The sequence below is a fragment of the Physcomitrium patens genome, chromosome 1 (assembly GCF_059467195.1).
Source record: "Physcomitrium patens ecotype Gransden chromosome 1, ASM5946719v1, whole genome shotgun sequence".
NCBI classification, from domain to species: Eukaryota; Viridiplantae; Streptophyta; class Bryopsida; order Funariales; family Funariaceae; genus Physcomitrium; species Physcomitrium patens.
The window spans coordinates 19,747,225-19,767,579 of record NC_143410.1 but is presented as its reverse complement, the minus strand read 5'-3'; the positions used below and the strand labels follow the sequence as shown (position 1 = coordinate 19,767,579).

Below are 20,355 nucleotides of genomic sequence, written 5' to 3'. Positions count from 1 at the left end.
TAATTTTTATTTATTTTAATTTTGGTATTTGGTGTTTTTTTTTTTTTTTTTTTTTTTTTTTCATTTTGATTACTTGACATTCTTGCAATTTTTATGTTAGATATTTCACTAGATAAAGGTCAATTTTTTTTCACCTGATGCAAACAAAATAATCTTAATCTAGTATTAACTTCCATGCTGGAATAAAAAAAATAAATAAGCTAATTTCCAAACCTAATTGTTTATATATAGAGAGATTGAAATACTTATGAAAATTATTTGCTAACAACAGTATAAAGGGAGTCTGAAACAACAAAGCAGAAAGAAATTAATTTGTAAAATCAAATCAATTTTATTAAATTAATCTAACCAGATTGCATGATTTTTGAATTTTAAAATGCAAAAAATTCATAGAAAAAAAGAAAAGAAAAGAAAGAATGACAAGATAAATAAACATTTAAAAAAAAAATGCAAGTTGAAGTATGTTTAATGACACATGTAACATCAATGACTGAGGAATGATATAATATACTATAAAATTGTTTTATATGAAAGCATGATTTTTTTAGTTCTAGCCATTAAATAAATAATCTTTAATAGTTGGTTTTGTTTTTATTTATTTATTCGTAAGTGATTTTAAAATACCACAAATAACAACATTGCAATAGTTTTTCCTTAAAACACATAAATTAACAACAAAACCTTCACTCGTTTTTTTTTTTTTTGTTTTTTTATCGGTTTTGTGTATTCCAAGCCCTTACGTTCGAATGTTTAATAGCTGTCTGTTTTGTAATATTTAACATGTAAATAACAGTACTTTGGCAACGGTCCCTGGTGAGTGAGCCCCCACTTGTATCCTGTTCATTTCATTATTTGAAGATGACTACAAACAAACGTGCAACATGGCAAACCACCTTATAAAGCACCCAACCAGTCACATCCACTACCAATTATGAACAGGAAGGAAAAACACAAAACATAACAAACAAGCAAAACAAAGAAAAAACAACAAAAACTAACCATTTCTGGGTCTCTATGAAAAGATTCATAAGAATCAAAACCACATACCCATCAACAACATTTGCCAATGTCCTAAAAATAAACATTTAAATTTTTTAACCCCTGGGTCGCAATTACTAAGTCTGTGTGTGTGAGTTTTTTCTGGGTGAGTGTGCGCGTTGTCGTTGTGGGGTCGAGGGGCTGGAGCTGCGCTATGGGATTAATCCAAGCGGTGCCCAGAGAAATGTGGCCTTATTTCGGGAGCTGGGCCTCGTTTCTTCCTCCGACGTCGTCGTCGTCGTCATTCGGATCTCATGAAACTGGGTTCCGGCGCAGATGGGATCCCAACCATCTTCACTCACTCCATCCATGGATCCATGGACGCTGCCTCTCCTCCGAATCGCGCACATTCGGCAGGAGCAGTGTATCGCATCGTATTGCAGTGAAGCGACAGCTGTGGGATACCAACTGGGTCGGTGCTGCTCTCGATTTCCTGCCCCGTGATGTTCATCCTCCGCGCATGCGCTTAGATTCTGCGGACCAGCGTGGGCTAAACCCAGAGTGCGAGCCACAGAGAATTCTCGTGGAGGGAAGTATGATTGGTTTGTGAGACATCGCCTCCAAATGAGCCTGCTAATTTTGAACTGTTCTCCCGGCAGTGCGGTTGCCGCTTTTGGTTTCGTAACATGCCACTTGGATTCGGATTTGCCGGCCCCGCTAAGGACTATCAATGGTCTCGTCGGGGAGCTTTATTGGGTTGTGAGTTTGAATCCCCCACGTATGATAAGAATTTGCTGACCCTTTCTCGAGAATTGTTGGAAAAGGTCAGAGCTTCGGGTCTAAATTCACGTCTTGCAATCTGCTGCATAGAGTTTGGCATTTGAAGTTCCCACGTGACAGAAAGAAAAGACCAGCCTAAGTAAAATCTGTGTTTGCTCTGCGAACGGTGGTTACAACAGTGTGAGATATTGAGGGTGCTTTCATGCTAAAATCATGATTCCTTCACTATGTGGGGTGTTAGTTAAAGGAGCCGAACTGAACTCCACCAGTTCTGCGGTTGATTTCTTTGACTGTGTGCGAGTCAGAGAAGGGTGTAACTATTTAACGTCAGGATTCGCTCAACATGGAATTGCTTTTTGAAGAAAACCAGCATCCTGGTAATCGTTTTCAAAAGACCCACTAGCTCATCAAAAGCGACCCAATCCACGCTGGACCGATCGAATACCGTGCATGGGAAGAAATTTACTCTTGTGGTGGTTGTCAGGGTTCGAAAGATTTCAGCTGGATTTCTGTTATTTAGATTTGCTTATTTATTTATAAAAAAAATTCTCTCTGCCGCACGAATGAAAGGAAATTTCGATCTGCATCACCTAAGGCTTAGCTAGCCCAACGAGAGAGCAATTCTTTATTGATATTATTATTGCTATGTTCATCATTTAAATCAATGCCGTGATGAAAAGTAAAAACAAATCCAGATGTGCACTCAACCTTTCATATAAGCATGAAGACACCACGATCATACCGGGCAATTCCCTCAAAAGCTGACCCAGAGAAAATGATACAACTCGGAGGACACTGAATGTTGCGATTTAATACGGAGTCAAGGGACGATAAGAAGGAAAATAAGCGAGAAAGATTGATCCGCATGACTCAAGTACTGCAACAGATTCTCCACGAGTAGGACAACACTACTGTTCCCTGCACGAGTGGCAATTCGTCGAGAAATAGCTGTCTTGAGATAATATTCTCGATGCACCGTATTTAAATTGACAGAGTACGATCTCCTCCAATGGATGTGATAAATAGTAAGCAAACACATCTCGCAAGCACCACTGAAGTCCATTACAGCAAATTATGTAACGAGAGCGACGAATTCAGTGGTGAGCAGTGTAAATCATAGAGGGCATGTAGACTGCAACATACCTACTTCACCACTAAGGTGAGATATAAAAAAGCAGAGCCTATTCATGGAAAGTATAAAAGTTTCCGTTGAAAAGAAGACCCTCAGATCGATGCCTGTACAATTTTTTCCAGTTGATCCATCAGCTTTTCAAGTGTTAAGGGCCACTTAATCAAGATAGATATGCGTCGATGAATTGGACCGCAGATGCAGATGACATTGCTCCAGGAAAGTGCTATATTGACAGAAGCAATAATGCCTCCCCCTGCAAAAGTTTCTAGTATTGTTATTCAACTACCCAGATAAAACAGTAAAGTGGAATATTTAAAAGGAGTAGGGTCTTTGTAGATAAGAATAATGCAATTCAAGTAGACTCCAATGCTAGAAATCACAAAGGAGTTTCACATTCAGTAATTAAAGAGATTAATGCATCTCCGGCAAAGGCTATGCTCCATATTGGCAAGGAGCAATGAGCAATAGTAGATCCAAGGTACACATCCGTGAAGATGATGGAAATCTATACAATCAAATTGAAGTGCTGGAACGGCTCGGTTTATCCTCGCTTTAACATACTTGTACAGATTGAGGCCTAAGCTCTAAGCTATGGGTCTGTGCAGGAACTGTTACCTTCGCTATCCTCTGTTTTAATTTCACCACTGAGTCGCTAGGAACCGCGAGTGCTGCAGCTACACGTGTGGTTATCTATATTGAAACCGAAGTTACGGATGCCTACACAAAAAAGAATCAGGCAATTGCACATTTTGAAGGAATCAAGACGACAATCGAGGTGAGATACTCTCAGCTTTAGAATCAACAGCTGCATACGCCGCCTAGTGCGAGATACCCTTGATCCCACATCTGATCGGATCTCAAGAGATTTGTCTCCAATTGCGCTGTGTCGGCTGTCAAACTGGGGGTATCCAAAATCTTGTGCACCAGCTCGTCAAAGCAGCGCTGAACATTGATGCTCGTCTTGGCACTTGCTTCCAGAAACAAGCACCCATGTTGCCTCGCAAACGCAATCCCTTCCTTCTTAGCGACCACGCGTTCGCTCTCCTCCAGATCCACCTTGTTGCCGATTAGCATCTTGATGCAATCCTTGTTGGTGGAGAATCGGTCCACCTCCTTCAACCACACATCTGACAAATCTGTAAATGTAGCCCGCCTTGTAACATCGTAGACCAAGATGATGCCCTGAGCACCTCTGTAGTAAGTGCTCGTCAACGTCCTAAACCTCTCTTGCCCTGCAGTATCCCAAATCGTCAGCTTCAGACGCTTTCCTTGCAAGCTCACCATTTTCACTTTGAAATCTACTCCAATTGTTGGCGACAGGTCGTCGAATTTGCTGGCAGTGAACCGGAGAAGGAGACTGCTCTTTCCAACACCTGAATTCCCGACCAGGAGGATCTTGAACAGGTGATCGAAGTCATTTCCGGGGCCAGCCATACTCACCACACTCGAATTACTTCCTGCAACTGCATAGACCTGTATCCACAAATCCACTTTACCCTATCCGTCGACAAACTTCCGCTCCAACAAACCCTATTCTTCTTTCTTCCAACACATCGTCGAACCCACAGGAATACCTACTCTACACGCAGCTGATTGACTCGATCACTCACGTCAGGGACGACATCGCTGGCAATACAATATTGTTGCTCAATTGAAGCAAATACTAAAAAAAATCTCTTCAACCGAAGGTATCGCATCGCAGGCACAGCAGTCTGAACAAGAGCAGACCGGTATTAGCCAGATTACGCCCTCGAGATCTACAAAATGTGAATAAGAAGACGCGGCAACGACATCTCTCTGCATATCACAAGACGATTGCGATTATCCCAATTCGCCAAGCAACAAACGTGATGAAAAAGCAACCGACTCAACAATTGCGTGAAGTGTTCCTCATGGCACAGCATGTTCCTTCTCTTACGCTCTTAGGTTAGGTGTGGATCGTATCCGATTGCTTCTACCTCATAGCTGCCAGTCGCATATTCCTAAGGTATGTCTTCAGCATCCGCGCAACACAGTGTTGAGTCTTAATGAGGCTGATAAACTTTCAATCCAGGGAAGAAACACTCTTCAATTGGTGGTCGCAGCTTGACTTTCTAGACGCGATTGGAGGTGTAAGACTCCAGCCCATTGACCAGTGTACCACGGTAGTGTATCGTGTGTGTCCAGGTCGGAAAGATTTCATACCCTGCTTGACCATAGCAAGCTTCTCAACCTTTTAACTACACAACATGCTCAAACCTAGTAGCTTTATTACTAGATGTGCGCTCATCTTTTCGGATCTGAGCTCTGAAAGGGTGTCATGTAGTCGGTAGTGCTTTTACATGAATGTCCGGGTTTACTACGACTCGAACTCTGAATGGAGTCTTGCTATTTGGACATATGTCACGAACATGCATAAGCGTTTGGCCAACTGTTAGCAATACACGCAGCGCAAGCCAACATGTAATTGTAATTGTCTGCCCGTAACATGTTCCATTGCTCAAGGCCGCGCTGGTAGTAAAAAGCTATCTCCCATTTGCCTGAACTTAGATTCCCTGGGTTACTACTTTGTGTAGACTTGACATTAGAAATTTAAAACTTCACTACCTGGAAGATGTCGATTGCTACAGTCAACAGACTGCTCTCTTAACAAGTGCCCAATTCAACTCCGATCGTCGTCTGGTTCGTGATAAGCGATTGACTAACTCTATTCACGAGTACCACTTCTCTACTTTTCTCGCCATCAAGAGAGTTCGAAACGAAAAGGGTGGACGCAAGTAACATTGATGTTAATGAAAGGTTTATATCCTTCACTCAAATGATCTCAAGATCGTCTGCTGGAGTTTATTTGCGCAACGAACAATACTGCGGAAACCAATCGTACGGCTTTTCAAATAGAAAGCACTTCAGGCTAAGCAACGATCAACTTTAGGCTCTGCAATCAGAACTGTTAGACTACCTTGTAAACAGCAGCAATCCAAGCATCATGCGAGCCAACAAACTTGATCAGGGCAGTACATGATACGAGGATTATCATATTCAGACTTTTTGACAAACAGGAAACCACAAGGAAAAAAGCATTCATGCACCCAATGCCACGGTTTCCGTAATTTCACGCCTGCGGGACAGACGCATTGGCGGCCTAATCTTCGCAGCATTTACTAGGCTTGCACAAAGTGGTCAAACTTGCACGTGACGAAAAAGAAACCAATATCAAGGGGATTTTAGTTGATTTGCTGCTGCTCAAATGCGGGATTGGCAACCATCAACTCACACAAGCTTGTCTGCATCAACAAGATCATTTCCAATAATCTTATCTGAAAATCTCTATCCTGAGTCATCGACATCGTATTCGGTCTTGAAAGCCGTAATTGAGGAGGCACCATCCTCACCCGGCATGTCTGATGTTTGCCCTCATGGACTCACCAGGGCACCCCTCTTGCATCGTGTAGCTGATCAAATTCACATCTTCTTCAATTTCGTCAATGCGTTTCTTTCGAGCTTTTCAACCATTGCTGGATTGCTGAACGACATCAACACTCACAGGCGATTCCATCACCTGAGTAAGAGTTGGCAAACAGGCTTTCATACCTCTCACTTGCAAAAACTCCACAGGTAAATGCTCCTGAAGTTTAAAACCGCACAATGCTCAGAATTGTCTTGGAAACACCGTCCGAAATGTTGAGGGACCCAATTCCTGGAACAACCTCGGCTCTATTAGCAGCACCTAATCTAAAGCAAGGCTCCCTCAAATACATCTCCAATAGACCTAAATCATACGCAATGTGAACCCAACAATGAAAACGCCCAACTTATGATCCATGCAGAGGTAGAATCCATCGCGCGCATGCAAAGAAACGTAATAACGAGATCTTGGCAATACCGGGGCCACCATCGCCACACAGATCGTTCCCAGTGAACGCATCAGGCAGGACCTCGGGGTATCACCCTGGCAATCTTTTTAGCCGTAGCTCCACATTTTTAGATACCCTTTCACGCTTGCTTCTCCAACTCTGCCATAACCTTGATCGCCTCGAGATCTCCACAATCCCCACAACAATCCTAGCCATAGCCCTAGCCCTAATGATTTCCGAGTATTCTTTTCCTAGTGTCATGTATGCCCAACAATCAGCCCACACAGGCCTTCAACACGAAGAAAGTTTACAATAAACTGTTGGCCACATAGCTCTCCATGGCAGAACTTCAATGTCACAAGACCCAATCTTCCGACGAATTTTGGAAATTTTTTCATGCCCTCCCCTACGTTTTAATTCACGTACCTGGTTAATTTCTCTTGTAATGACCACGAGAAATCCTCTAAGTGCTGACAAGGCGACATTGCAGGGAGCAATCCCGCCTGGGCTTGTTCACTTGGGCCTTATCCGGCCTAGTTCGTAAATCAACAGGGGGGTTTGCATTTTGAGCCTGAGCATGGCAATGGCGCTTTTAGGGGTTTAGGGCGCCCGGGAGAATTTCACCATTCGTTTATGATGTTTCTTTCGACTTGTTTTGATGGCAGATTGATGATCCGGGTGTCAGTGCAAGAGTAGCCTTCTTTCGTCCATTTCAGTAAGGAACTGCTTGTTCTGACGTCGATTTGTAGTGGCACGGACAATCAATTCGCCGGGTGGTGTTGGACATGATGACGTTGTTGTCGCGGGCAAGTTTTGGTTCGCTCCGATTTGCTCCAGAACGTGGAGCAGAATGTAGCTCCCTGTGTGTATCATTTCAAGCTCGAAAGCAAGGGGGTAGTGCAATTTTAATGTCGTGGCCGTTGGTTTTGAAGCTGCGATCGAGGGGCGTTTGTGCATCGGTTGGGAATGAGAATAGTGGGGAGACTGTGCGAGCAGGACCTAGGATTATGTTTGCTGCGGGTGGTACAGGGGGTCATGTATACCCAGCTCTCGCAATTGCTGACGAAGTGAAGATGTTGAATCCAGCAGCTGAAATTGAGTTTGTGGGTACCATAGAGCGCATGGAGTGGGTTGCAGTTCCCAAAGCAGGCTTTCCAATCTCTCCAATTCCTGCTGTGGCGATACGGCGGCCATTTTGGAGCTTGGCAAATGTACTCTTACCGTTCCGCTTGCTTCTCTGTTTGTGGATGTCGTGGAGAATAGTACGCAAATTTAGACCGGATGTGGTGGTTGGAACAGGGGGCTATGTCGCAGGTCCATTGTGTCTCATGGCCGCGCTGGCTGGAACCGCGGTTGCCATTCAGGAGCAAAATGCATATGCGGGAGTGACCAACCGCATCCTTGGTAGAGTTGCGAAGGTCATATTCATAGCTTTTGCGGCTGCTACCTCCTACTTCCCAAAGCAGAAATGTGTCTTTATCGGAAACCCCACCAGGAGAGTGCTCCAGCAGCGTATTGATCGATTGTCTGCATTACGTTACTTTTTTGGGGATCTAAATGTGGATGGCCATGAGGATCTGGAGGTGGTTGTCGTGATGGGGGGTTCACTTGGAGCACGTATTATCAACGAGACGATGGCAGAAATTGCTTCATCCCTGTTGGAGCAGAAGCGTGGGAGGTACATTATCTGGCAGACAGGGACAATCAATTACGATTCTACAATGAGGAGAGTCGGCAGCCATCCACGATTAGCTCTCTTACCGTGAACCTCTGCACCTTCCTCTTCATGTTTTCGTTAGGTCCTTGTATTTACAACAATCTTTGAACAGTTGCAACCAAGTACTGTCCGTTGTTGATAAGTTATAACGGTAGGATAAACCCGTAGCTGTAGTTCTGCAAAGCAATTTTGTGTCGTTTCCGAAATCAAAGGAGTTGACTGGTTCCTTGTCTGGGTGGTTGGCAGATATGTAGACGCCATGGAGATGATGTATGCTGCTGCGGATATTGTTGTAGCAAGGGCGGGTGCAATAACCTGCAGCGAGTTGCTGGTCACAGCTACGCCGGCCATTCTGGTTTGTGCTCAGACATGTATATTTATGGGGTAACAAGAGTGAACCAATTCTAGAAATGAGTTACGTAGAGACAGAATTCTTCGCTGTTATCTGTTCTGGCTTGTGGCAATGTATACCTATGGGCTTGTGACTCAGGGAAAAAATAATGCTCTAAGAATTGGTAGATGCTGTCAGATTCCGGCCACCTCTGTAGCTGAAGATCATCAAATGAAGAATGCACGGGCCATGGCTGAGGGTGGTGCTGCTACTATCCTACCAGAGAGGGATCTTGTTGCAGAAAGACTTGCGACAGTGATTCTGAACATTCTAGGTGCCGCGTATAACTCCTCTTGCTGCTTTATGTTTCATGAACCTCTCCTGTTTGTTGCATAATTCTACTGAGATCCCCTCTACATTATTCTTTGTTAGATTTGTTTTATTTTCAACTATTTTAATGTTATTAATTAGGGGAAACATTCGAATGCCAAATGCCAGGTGCTTCTTGCAGCATTCCCAATATAGTCCAGATATATTGACTTTGTCTCATTACAGGAGACAATGCAGAACAGAGGAGGATGCAAAATGCTGCACTACGTATGGCAGCACCAGATGCAGCACAGCAGCTCGCCAAACATGTGCTCTCCTTGGCATCATGATTTATTTGGAAGCCATGCAACGAGTTTGATTGCTATAACTGTTGTAGGTTTTTTACTCCAGAGATCCGTGAAGGCTTTATGTTAACAAGGTATGACCTGCCCATTGTGCTTTACTTTGGATGTAATATTTGGCTTTGCTTGGTCTTCTTTACTTTTCGAAAATGCACTACGTAGAATATAGAATCTCATTTCTCGAAAAACATTCCCGTTGATTTTTGATGGATGGTACGAAAGTACAGGAATCCTTTCTTTTTTACTGTTCATGAGACCTTTATGCAGCTACACTCCAGCATGTTAAACTATGATTTATATTTCGTTACCTTACTGGATCAGGCACGCTGTTTATGGTATAGCTGGCGGAAATATCGACTGAGAGAAGGAAATGATGTGCGAGGAGAATTCGAAGCATGTTCTTGACGAGGCTGTTGCAGATGCATGATTGAAGTGCCTGCTATTTGATACACATCACAACCACGTTCGTCTCTTTCAGCAATTGTATTTGTAAATGCCATGATCATTTCATCAATGTCAGAGCAACCATAATTGAATGTTTCATGCGGAATACTAACTTTGGCTTTAGTTCAGGTCTTGGCTAGGGCTTGCATTTCCATATTGAAACGCTCGTGAACGCTTTCCTATACAAACCAGATTCGAGCAGGGATACATAGGATATTGAAACCTTTTTTTTGAGATCCTGAGTGTGCTGTAAACACTAGTTGCACGAGAGTGATGAAAATTGTTTGCTCGGTTTCCTTATATCGTTGCAAACAAGATTCTTACTGTTGGCATGCACTCTCCAGTAGATTTTAAGAATTAATCTCGACGAAATGCAAGGATACGTGTGGTAGTTGCTGCAAAATCTATAAAAAGCAATGTATTACATGTTCTTATATTTTTTCTTCAACGTTTCTCTCATATGTCGGGTCTGAGGTTCGATGTCGGAACGATATGCTGCAGTGAATCTTCCTCATTCAGTTATCACGAACAGAAATCTTCGATGTATACAGGAAGATGGGAGGTGCCACATCATTGCAGTAGATGCTGCATTTGGAAAGGTATCTAGTGATCTCACGATGCTGGCTTATGAAAAGTAAGCCCTATTCTGTCTTTCAATCCATTAAACGCTGAATGTACAAGTACACTTAACTCCTTAGCGGCGTGGAAGTCTCTATTTCAAGGGCTCATCCTTTCTAGGTACAAATAATGTGCTCAATATTCATGTTTCACCTGAGCTCACAGTGGATGCTGGGTTGTGTTGATAGGGGGTTGCCAATGCAAGGTTCACATAGGATATGGAACTTCAGCCCAAATGAAAAGGCTGCTAAAGTATGGCCAATGGACATCCTTGACCACACATAGTCATCCCAAGGACTGAAATCTCCTTCATTGAGCAGGCAATCAAGACTCTCACTACTTCTAAAGAATTTGTCCTTGATTCTTGTGAAGCAATTGTAGTTTTCAATGTTGAATATTTGTGGCAGAGCTCGAGAAGATGTTTGAATTGGCATACTTCATTTTACCCCATCAATCCTGGCATTGCAATAGTGGCACTGTGATTTTGCAGTGGAGCTCTGAGAATTAATTGTTGTGACTATTTAGTGCAAATCTATACAATTAACTGATTTGGAGGAGTTGATCAAGGTGAAACAAAAGTAGTATGTGCTTGCACCTCTTAGTGCATGCAGTCCATTTAAAATACACTACTCTGCAATAAATCTTGTTCTACTTGCAGTGAGGTCTGTGTCTGAAAAAGTCTTACTAAACTGATACGCAACTCAATGTCATGTCTTTTATGAACTAAGTGACAAGATTAAATATTTAAGCCAATTAATTATTTTTCTCCAATTAATCTTTCTACCTTTTTGGTGCATATTAGGCCATGTAATGCTTGCCCATGAGGGAGTCTAATAGACAAAGAAGACAAAGCAAGACTTCTTACCTCTCAATCTAAGTTTTATTACAACATTTGATATTAATTGTTGGCATTTTGTATTTAATCCAATGGCTACATTAGATATTGGCACATTCATTTTATTTGTGTGACTAAAATGTTATTTAATAGATAATAGATAATTAATATGGATGAATTTTTTTTCAAAAAATTTCAAATTCAAAAGAAAATATCTTGAAGATGCCATTTTGTTCCATTTATGTTTACTTCAAATGTGTCAAAAATCAATTCCAAATCAAAAGACTCAATCTTCCAAAAAAAACAAGGATATTTAATCATTAGTTAATATGTAGATGATTTGGAAACATTTACAAAGTATATGAATATATTCTTGACACAATTGATGATAAGTTGAGCATATTTAATAGGATTTTAGGTTCAAAATAAATTAAAATAATTTAGTAGTATTGTAAATATGAATAGAAAAATATGACTTATAATACAATTTAGATGAATTGAAGATATATTGACAAGTTCTTAAATTATGAAATTCAAAACAAACTCAAATATTGGTATTCTATAAGATTGAGTCTAACAAGCCAAATTCTAATAGTTAATTTTGTTATTATGGTTTCTATAATCCTCTTTGTCATGTTGTAAAATGCCTCACTTAAGGTTAAAAAAAACCAATTGGCATTTTACCAAAGAACTTCTTATGGGGAAGAAGAAAGAAAGGTAAAACAAATAAAAAAATAAAAATAAACTTTGCATAAAGAAGAGTTTTATAGGCTATAAGAAGCCAATGCATTTTTTAATAGAAGACTTGACTTACTAGATCAAAGATAGGTCTTAATACTTTATTAAAGAGATGAATATTCAAAGAAATTATTTTAGAAAATTTGAATTTACTAATATTTTTCAAATTTAAGATACAATAGATCCAATTACTTAAATGATACAATAGACAATAGCTAGACAAACATTAGATAATTAAATTTAGAATCAAATTTTGTTCCAAAACAAAGACATTACAAAGAAATTACAAAACAAAGAAATTATATCAAAGACTTTGAATACAATCTTTATATAAATTCTATTCAATTTTTATACGTCAATATAAAATATATATATATATATATATATATATATATATATATTTTAAAAAACAACATCAATAATTACAACCAAAACTTATAGAAGTAATTTTAATATACAAATTAACTAATAAGTTCTATAAATTGGCCTAAAAAAGATCTAAGACATGTTAAATTTACACTCAAAGATTTTTATGGCATGAGAAGGAGCAAGTCAAATTCCAAATTATAAATGAAGAACAAGTACAAGAATCTACCATCAAAGGTTAGAATCTCATATTCTAATTTAGAAACATAAAACATACTCTCCAACCACTTTATCTCCAACCACTTTATAAACTTATTAAGATCTTAATATATATATATATATATTTATTTATTTATTTTAAAATATATATAATAATATCTAATTATTAAGAGCATAATATTATGCTTTACATAACTTGGTGCCATGTCATGATGTATTATCATAGTTGACCTTTAATAACTTTAAACATATGCCATTTAAGATAGTCTTTGTATGCTTGGATTATATAAAATGTTTCATTTCATCATCAAATTTGGATAATTGTTTATCCACATGAACAACTAAGCAACTCTCTATTTAAAAACATTGGATTTCAACCCATGTATATATTTATTCTCAGCAAGGTTTCAAATAATTTTTAATGAGTTGTAGATTGATTCAAGTAAAAATCATTGTTTTTATTTTTTATTCTTATAATCTTCTAGTATTCTTATAAAATAATATTTTTAATATTTTATTTTCCTTATTGTTATCCTTTAAAAATAAAAATTTGATGATTTAAGATTATATTATTTTTTATTTTTATAATTTTTATAAATTATTAATAGGAAAATTTAACTTTTAGAGCATGTTAAATATTGGCAAAATAAATAGGCAAATAAAAACCTTAAAATACCATTATAATTTTGTAATCATATTTTATTTTATTTTATTAAAAATTAATTAACCATAGACTCATTGTAAAATATAGCAAAAAATAGATTCCAAAATAGATTTTAAACGTAAAAAACTGTAAATGTAATGACTAAAATTCACAATTTATTTTTATTGTTGTATCTTTATAAGTGGAGCTACTTTTCTACTACTTGTTTTTAGAAATAACAAAAACTTGCATAAAATCATTGTGGTTTTAAAATTTAAAATCTAATTGTTATGCAATTAAAATTAATGACAGATTTACAATTACTTGTACTATACTTCATCATAATATATTCAAAAATGATTAGTGAACATCTAATTCCTATTGATCATTTTTTAAGAGATAATATTTTTAATTTTAACAATGCATATATTTAGAAAAATTCAAAATAATAATATACACCTTATTTCTCAAATTTTACAAAAGTAGTTTTCATTTATGTATGCTAAGTTCAAAAACGTGTCACTCAACAACAACAACAACCATTTTTTTATATTTTTTTTCTTACCTTCAATTTTCTTCAACAAAAGAAATTCTATAAAATTCTAAAAAATAATATAAAAAAGGTATTCCAAACTAATCTACAATGAAAGTATGCCAAAATCAAAACACCCAATTGCAATATGGGATAAATTTCCAAGAACAACGTAACAAACGGCGGCACTTGCGATCAAACAGCGCTGATACCGAAATACATTCATCCAAAAATGAATCCATCCATCCATGGGTTCATTCATCCCTTAATGATTTTCATTTATTCATCCTTCCGTGTCGCGAGTGTGACGACTGGAAAGCTTGAAAGCACAAAGCAGGAGAAGAGAAGGGCGCCGTGTGAGCAGCGCGGCACTGCCTGCCTGCCTGCGTGCCTTCATTTGCGATCTGTGGGATTGATTCCTTCTCAAGGGTTCTCGCATTGAAGCAACTCGCGAGAGATTCGCAACCATGGGGCGTCGCCAGGGCATGCAGATTGGAGTCGTGGGGTTCTTCATGCTGGGTCTCGCTTCTCTGCTCTTGGTTGTGTCTCAGGAGTTTCCCGTGGAGTCTTCTTCCTCAACCGTCACCCCGGCGTTCATATGGTCGGATCTGCGGTATGGCTTGGTGCTACAGACCTGTCTCGTTGATTGACCCTGCTACTATTCTTTTCTGTTTTCTTTGAAGAGAATGAAGTAGAGCGTAGGTTTGTATTTCGTGTCTCCAGGGTCTGGTATCGGGTTTGCGATTTTTTAGTTCTTCTGGGAAGTAGCCTTTAGGGGAAAGAAAGAAGAAAAAAGATTCGAATATTAGCCATGTAGGTTATCAGATGGTGAGTTTCAATTATACACTTGCTGCTGTTGTAATAATTTTGATCTGGGTCCCGGTCGGTGCACGTTATTTGGTTCATAATTTTCAATTTTCATTTTCATCTTCATTTTTTTTTATATATAATTCGGTCGAAAATTTTCAGAATGCCGGTGCACAGGTTTGTGAATTTCGTTTTATTTGGGAACCCTATGCATGGAAAGATGATTTTATTTGTTGATAATAAATCTCGAAGCTAAGCAGGACTTGTACTTTGGAGAGTGTGTTCGTTGAGATTTTGCGCACAGATGCTTGTTTGCGCAGGATCGACGTGTCAATTATGAATTTCAAACGTCCGAGACCCTAGTGGATACAATTTTCCATGACTTTGGAAGGTGCGCAGCTACTGAGGTAAGCATTGTTAGAATTGTTCACACCAAGTCTACATACTCATCTTGATCAAGTGAATACACGTGTTTCAGGTGTTGCGGGGGCCTTTGTGGTTTTTGAGATATTGTTTCTGGTTATTTATATATTGTTCAGATTGATGGTGGCTGGTATTTGAAGGTTTGAAGTGACACTTAAAAAACGAATTTTTATTTACAGTGTCTATATTGCGCCTCAAGCACTCGGATGTTGCTGCCCAGCCTTCTCTAATACAATTCTGTTCTTGCAGGATGAAGTCCAAGAAGAAGCAAAGCCAGAGATGATTATTATGTTTATCGGAAAAGAGGCGAGTTTCTCTGGTTTTGATTTTTAGTTTTTTGGGAGGATTTTGAGCACTGAATGAATTTTTACTGTTGCAGGGTACATGTATCAGGTGCCTCTGATAATTTAGGGTTTACGTATACTGTCTATCTCACTCATAGAGTCTCTTATCCTGAACAGCTCAGATCCGAGGACATTTCTCGCAGCGCATCATCTAGCGTTCTGAAGACTCTTCAGGTAATTGTTGTGCTTATTATGTTGTTTATGCTGGTTAGATAGTTGGCAGGTGGGCAGGCTTTGAGCGGTGTCATGAATGGAATCGTGTCTCTTGGATATGTCATTTTTACGCTTTTTGAGCTCCAAACAGCTTAGCGTTATGATAAATCACATTAAGAATCATTATTTGCTCGATTGCAGAAATCTATCACAGGTGTCAAATACTCAATGTCAATTCCTTATGTCACTTCGGCAAGTGACAAAGCCTCAATTTCAGAGTCCTTCCTCTCAAACATTCGGAACAAGTTTGACACCACTCCTAAAATTGGGGTAGTAGCGGTTTCTGGATCTTGTGCTACCGGAGACCATGCTGTCAAAAGGCTCGCTGATGTCGCTGATATTCAGGTATTTTGGTGCTATCGAAGCTCTGTGATGAAAGTTTAAACATCATGGTCTTATAGCCCAGCACAATAGGTGTTTAGTGCATTTAAATGATTGTTCATGTAAGATTATTTTCAGTATTTGGGTTGCAAAACTATGCCTCTTATTTCAAATATATCTGTGATGCAGGGTTACATTTTCGGAAGGAAAACTTCTCGGGCGCAAGGAGAAACTGATGTTATGGTCATCTGCTACAGCCCTACACTGCACTGGAGCACAGATGGTGTCTCCAACTCAGAAGGTGATACGCGATTTTGATTGATTGCTGCTTTGTGGACTGCAGTGAGAGGATTGCAACACTACCAGTTTCGGAGTTGCTTTGTCACATGTGTTTATAAACATTTTTCACTTTGATCTAGGCTTTTATTGTCAACCAAGACACTTTCTACTGAATGCTCAATGACGTTCTTGGATTGGAAGGCTTGGCTACAAAGCTATCTATTGTCATTGGCACAGAAACAGTTAATTTTTAACTTCTTTTATCTGGCGTCTACACATTGCAGGGATTGTATTGGAAGAGGTCCTATCAACCGTGAAGTCTTCTGGAACTAGCAATGTCGCTATTTATTTCTCTGAGCCATCGGTTTCTAGTGTGAAGCACCATGGAATTTTGGAACGTCACCTTCTCGAAGGCTCCGGCACTGGAAGTACAGATTGTGATGCGCTTTGCAGGAGTAGAGCAGTGATCCTTGAAGGGATTTTTGTGGTAAGACTATCCTGCAGTGAATAGAGTTTTTTTTCTGTTATCTCTAAATTTTTAAAAGTACAGTCTTTTATTTTTGTTGTGATTCAAATTTAACGCAAATCTGTGATGGATGCAGGCGTTTACGCTTATCACTATTTTGGTATCTGGTATTTGCTGTATGAAAGCAGTCAAGTCACCTGCTCGTTTTGAGACCGCTAAGGAATCATAAAGCGATGGCAAACCCGGTCATGAATTTTGGGAATCTCTCATCCTCGGGTCAACCTCCAGTGAGCAGAAGGCGTTGCCAGCAAGGATTCAGATTGGCCAGTCTATAAGCAGATTGCTAGGATCATTCATTTGAACTTGTCCATGCGCAGATTTTGTGTATTGATCAAGCATGGTAAGGCTTCCAAACTGGCATCATATTTTCAAATGGTCAGCTATGTGCAACCAAGTTGTTTTTACTCAAAATTTATTTCTGTAGTTGGAAATAATTAAAATTAGCAAATGATTTCTATCTTTGTAATTGTAACCCTCGTGGTTGCCCCTTTCAACCAAATAATATAGTCCATTTTGAGATTGCATTTCACAGACCTATTTTAAGAAGATGGTGTAAGGGAGCGTAGTGCTTGTGCATGATCCTTAGTGTGGCAGACTTGAGCATCAAATCGAACCATATGGTGAAGATAACAAGCCATATGGAGTGATGAGATTTGAGCCTCGTGCAACCTTCATACAAGTAGAATTTTTTGTGTACAGTGCCTTTGTTGTCAGATGAAAAGATTCATAAGCTTGTATGCTGTAAGAGTGGAGAGATGGGGTCTTGCAATGGCACAATTTCAACATGCTAAATATATTACAAACAACAAAGATATTATAAGAATTTTATTGTGTTAATTCAATGTTTTACATCCACTAAAAACATTACCCACTGTATGCTTTTGTTGTTTAAAAAACATGAGGTTTACTTCTTTGCTAACCTTTTATAAAATATGATGGTTGTCAAATTAGGTTACGAGCTTGTGCGCTTCAGCGAAGGGCACACTACATTCTATTCTAAAGTGTAGTTCCATCCACACATAATGCAAAAAAGATGAATAAACAAACATCAACAAGATAAATTCCCTCAGATATGGTTTTTCTAGAAACTAGTATGGTGTTAAAGAACTTCAAAGACATGCGAAGCCGCTCGCTGGATGTCGGAATGTAATGACAAAGTAACATCAAACCAGTCAAACCCATGTGATAACAACAAATATGCAAACCGAAACTCTTTGTTCCATCTCAATTATGTACGGAAGGATCAAAAAACCTAACAGTAAGTTCGACCCAGCGTCTCACAATGCAGGAACCTTATGAAATTCCCAATACTAAAGGAATATGCTCCCACAGAAAATCACAGAACTCAGATTAGTTGTCGCCGACGCAAAGTCATGTGGGGGGATGGGCAGACAAGCGGGTCTCACATTCCTGCGAGACCAGGCATGGATGTCAAGTCAAGTCAACTCTACTCTACTCTTCGACTCCGTCTCTTTGGCTGGCCAGGTCTGTGCAACGTGATGGCTTGTGGCGCTTAGCTCGGCTCAGCTGCGTGTTTGTTCGGGGTTCTCATTGCGACTTCATGGCATGCGAGCCTAACCCGCTAGATGCTCGACTCTCTGTGTGTGCTTTCAGCGAAATTTGTGTGTTCTGAATGCTAATGCCGGCGTAGTTCACAGAATCGCGTTCTACACTGGGGTTGCAGTCCTTCAGTGCAACGGCAGATGGCAGCAACATATTGCGAAGCCAGAGACGGAGGCAAGCATGTGTGGCGCCGAGCCAACCACGAGCGTGATGTGTGGTTGCGAGACTCGCGGGGCGAAATTGGAAGTGTGGGTGTGGGTGTGCGCGCGCGTTGTTGAAGTGAGAGCGGGTGCAGTGGCAGTGATGGGATTGTGAGGCTTGGTTGTTGGGTCGCAGGATGTTGTTTGCATGCAACAGGCAAATGCGTGAGGATGTGTTTCCGTGGTTTGGTATAAAGGAGGCCAGCATGGCTGAAGATGTGATCCGGAGTGACGGAGAAGAGGGGTGAAATTGTGTGTTTCCACGATGTGAATGTGGAGGGGGTGACAACGGCGGTGGAGAGGTAGGCAGGCAGGCAGCGTAGGGACCAGTTGGTGCGGCGTATGGATGCGAGGGGATGGAGGGGGGAGGGGAGAAGGAGAAGTGCAGACCCACATGGATTGGAGGGAGATGTTGAGGCAGTTATATAATGTGGCGATGCTACATCTCCTGTTGTCTCTTCGGAGACATCTGATAAAATTGGAACGATACAGAGAAGATTAGCATGGCCCCTGCGCAAGGATGACACGCACAAATCGAGAAATGGTCTAAATTTTTTTCTCTCTCCTCGTCTGCAAAGTCATCTTTATTTTTTGTTTTTATTTATTTTTTAATATATCATGGCCATAAGCAAATATACACTGCTGCTCATGAATTTCCATCTCCCGAGTTGCTCTCAAGCATCATTAATTTTGTAAGTACATCCCACTCTTTAGAACAGATAATGAATCAACTTTCAATGCCAATTTTTAACATTTCATTTAGCACTAAATTCATTTGTCTCCACTCTTAATACAAGATTCTAGAATTCTATGTGCTCAAGAAAATCACAAGGCTATGTGATCTATCAATACATGTTTTTATCTATTGTATTATTTTGTAGAATTAGCCATCTAAAATTGAATAATAATGGATTTATAGAAAATAATGTAATTAATCTAAAAAATAGTTGTGGTGGAGATTTAAGAGATTCTTTTGTAGTCTATTTCCTATTATTATTATTTTGTATAAAGGGCCTCAATTGTTTCAAGTCATTAAAATTATGTCTAAATATTAAATAGACTTACTTTTTTACTAAATCAATCCACTTTATTTGAACCATCATTAAAACCATCATTTCCAACCCTTGCTCTTTTTGTTCCTAGCTCTCATCTTGACCTCCTATTTCCACTCATAGGTTTTGTTGTTGTATTGTAAAACAAAAGGATTAATACAAATTTGTGTGTTTTACCATATGGTGCAATGAAGCTGCACCAATGGATGGAGGAAGAAAAGGAGAGGGGGAGAGGAAGATGATGTGTGGATGTTGTAATATTGAGCATGAGACAAGACCTTTTGAAAAGCTAGTTGCAAACAATGCAACATATAAATCATGTCTTTTATAGTGTTTTGATAAAGGCCAAGTCCTAGATTCTTAATATTGTGAATTCATGTAGAAGCAGATACAAACAGATACAGACACATATATACACATACACCTTGAAGTTGCAATTAAAAGCAAAACTTCTTAGTTTGAGTGATCTAATTGGCATGTGTCACGGATATACATAGGTACTCTAATAAATATCTATATGATTGGGTCGAAGTAGATAAAAGTAGATAAAAATAAATTAATTTCATAATACCTTCTAAAAAAGCTTCTTAGAAGCTTCATAGATGTTGCTTTGACTTTACATGTATTTGTAGTTGATTGGTAGGTTAGAAACTTGATCAACAAATTAACTACGTGTTGGTAGCTTGCGGAACAAGCTAACTATGTGGCGTACATATAAAAAACTTACCTTACAAGTTAAGATACGTGTCTTGCAAAGTCAACACGCTTTGGAGGTCTTATAGGACATCAC

General features: G+C 39.4%; 3 protein-coding genes and 1 non-coding gene across 12 annotated transcripts; 3 read left to right on the top strand and 1 right to left on the bottom strand.

Annotated features, from left to right (window-relative positions):
* Nucleotides 1-2,591: 2,591 nt before the first annotated feature.
* On the bottom strand, nt 2,592-5,091 carry LOC112289476 (ras-related protein RABC1). 3 transcript variants are annotated; one of them, XR_002971884.3, is made up of 2 exons: nt 3,506-5,091; nt 2,592-3,143 (listed from the first exon to the last, which is right to left on the bottom strand). XR_002971884.3 is itself a non-coding variant. In XM_024534744.3 (2 exons), the coding sequence occupies exon 2, from the start codon at nt 4,322-4,324 to the stop codon at nt 3,689-3,691; it is 636 nt and encodes a 211-aa protein (XP_024390512.1). In that variant the 5' UTR covers nt 4,325-4,687; nt 4,849-5,091; the 3' UTR covers nt 3,234-3,688. The 3 variants fall into 3 exon arrangements, 2 of the variants coding, with proteins under 2 accessions (XP_024390512.1, XP_073392135.1); XM_024534744.3 differs by lacking the exon at nt 2,592-3,143 and having other exon boundaries at nt 3,234-4,687; nt 4,849-5,091; XM_073536034.2 differs by lacking the exon at nt 2,592-3,143 and having other exon boundaries at nt 3,234-4,602; nt 4,849-5,091.
* A 2,417-nt stretch (nt 5,092-7,508) lies between these two features.
* LOC112289442 (uncharacterized) lies at nt 7,509-11,165 on the top strand. 6 transcript variants are annotated; one of them, XM_024534702.3, is made up of 7 exons: nt 7,509-8,485; nt 8,687-8,795; nt 8,970-9,105; nt 9,327-9,519; nt 9,764-9,905; nt 10,438-10,485; nt 10,693-11,165. In XM_024534702.3, exons 1-4 carry the CDS (start codon nt 7,509-7,511, stop codon nt 9,428-9,430), a joined length of 1,326 nt encoding a protein of 441 aa, XP_024390470.1. In that variant the 3' UTR covers nt 9,431-9,519; nt 9,764-9,905; nt 10,438-10,485; nt 10,693-11,165. The 6 variants fall into 6 exon arrangements, with proteins under 6 accessions (XP_024390470.1, XP_024390464.1, XP_024390455.1 ...); XM_024534696.3 differs by having other exon boundaries at nt 10,438-10,520; XM_024534687.3 differs by having other exon boundaries at nt 10,388-10,485.
* Nucleotides 11,166-14,200: 3,035 nt separating this feature from the next.
* Nucleotides 14,201-17,279, top strand: LOC112294941 (uncharacterized). 2 transcript variants are annotated; one of them, XM_090252541.1, is made up of 8 exons: nt 14,201-14,450; nt 14,965-15,051; nt 15,317-15,373; nt 15,529-15,585; nt 15,766-15,969; nt 16,135-16,246; nt 16,509-16,711; nt 16,827-17,279. In XM_090252541.1, the coding sequence occupies exons 1-8, from the start codon at nt 14,436-14,438 to the stop codon at nt 16,917-16,919; spliced, it is 828 nt and encodes a 275-aa protein (XP_090108667.1). In that variant the 5' UTR covers nt 14,201-14,435; the 3' UTR covers nt 16,920-17,279. The 2 variants fall into 2 exon arrangements, with proteins under 2 accessions (XP_090108667.1, XP_024401764.1); XM_024545996.3 differs by having other exon boundaries at nt 14,949-15,051.
* A 1,687-nt stretch (nt 17,280-18,966) lies between these two features.
* Nucleotides 18,967-19,069, top strand: LOC112292502 (U6 spliceosomal RNA). The gene has a single exon (XR_002972766.1). It is a non-coding gene; the product is annotated as a U6 spliceosomal RNA (small nuclear RNA).
* The last annotated feature ends 1,286 nt before the right edge of the window (nt 19,070-20,355 follow it).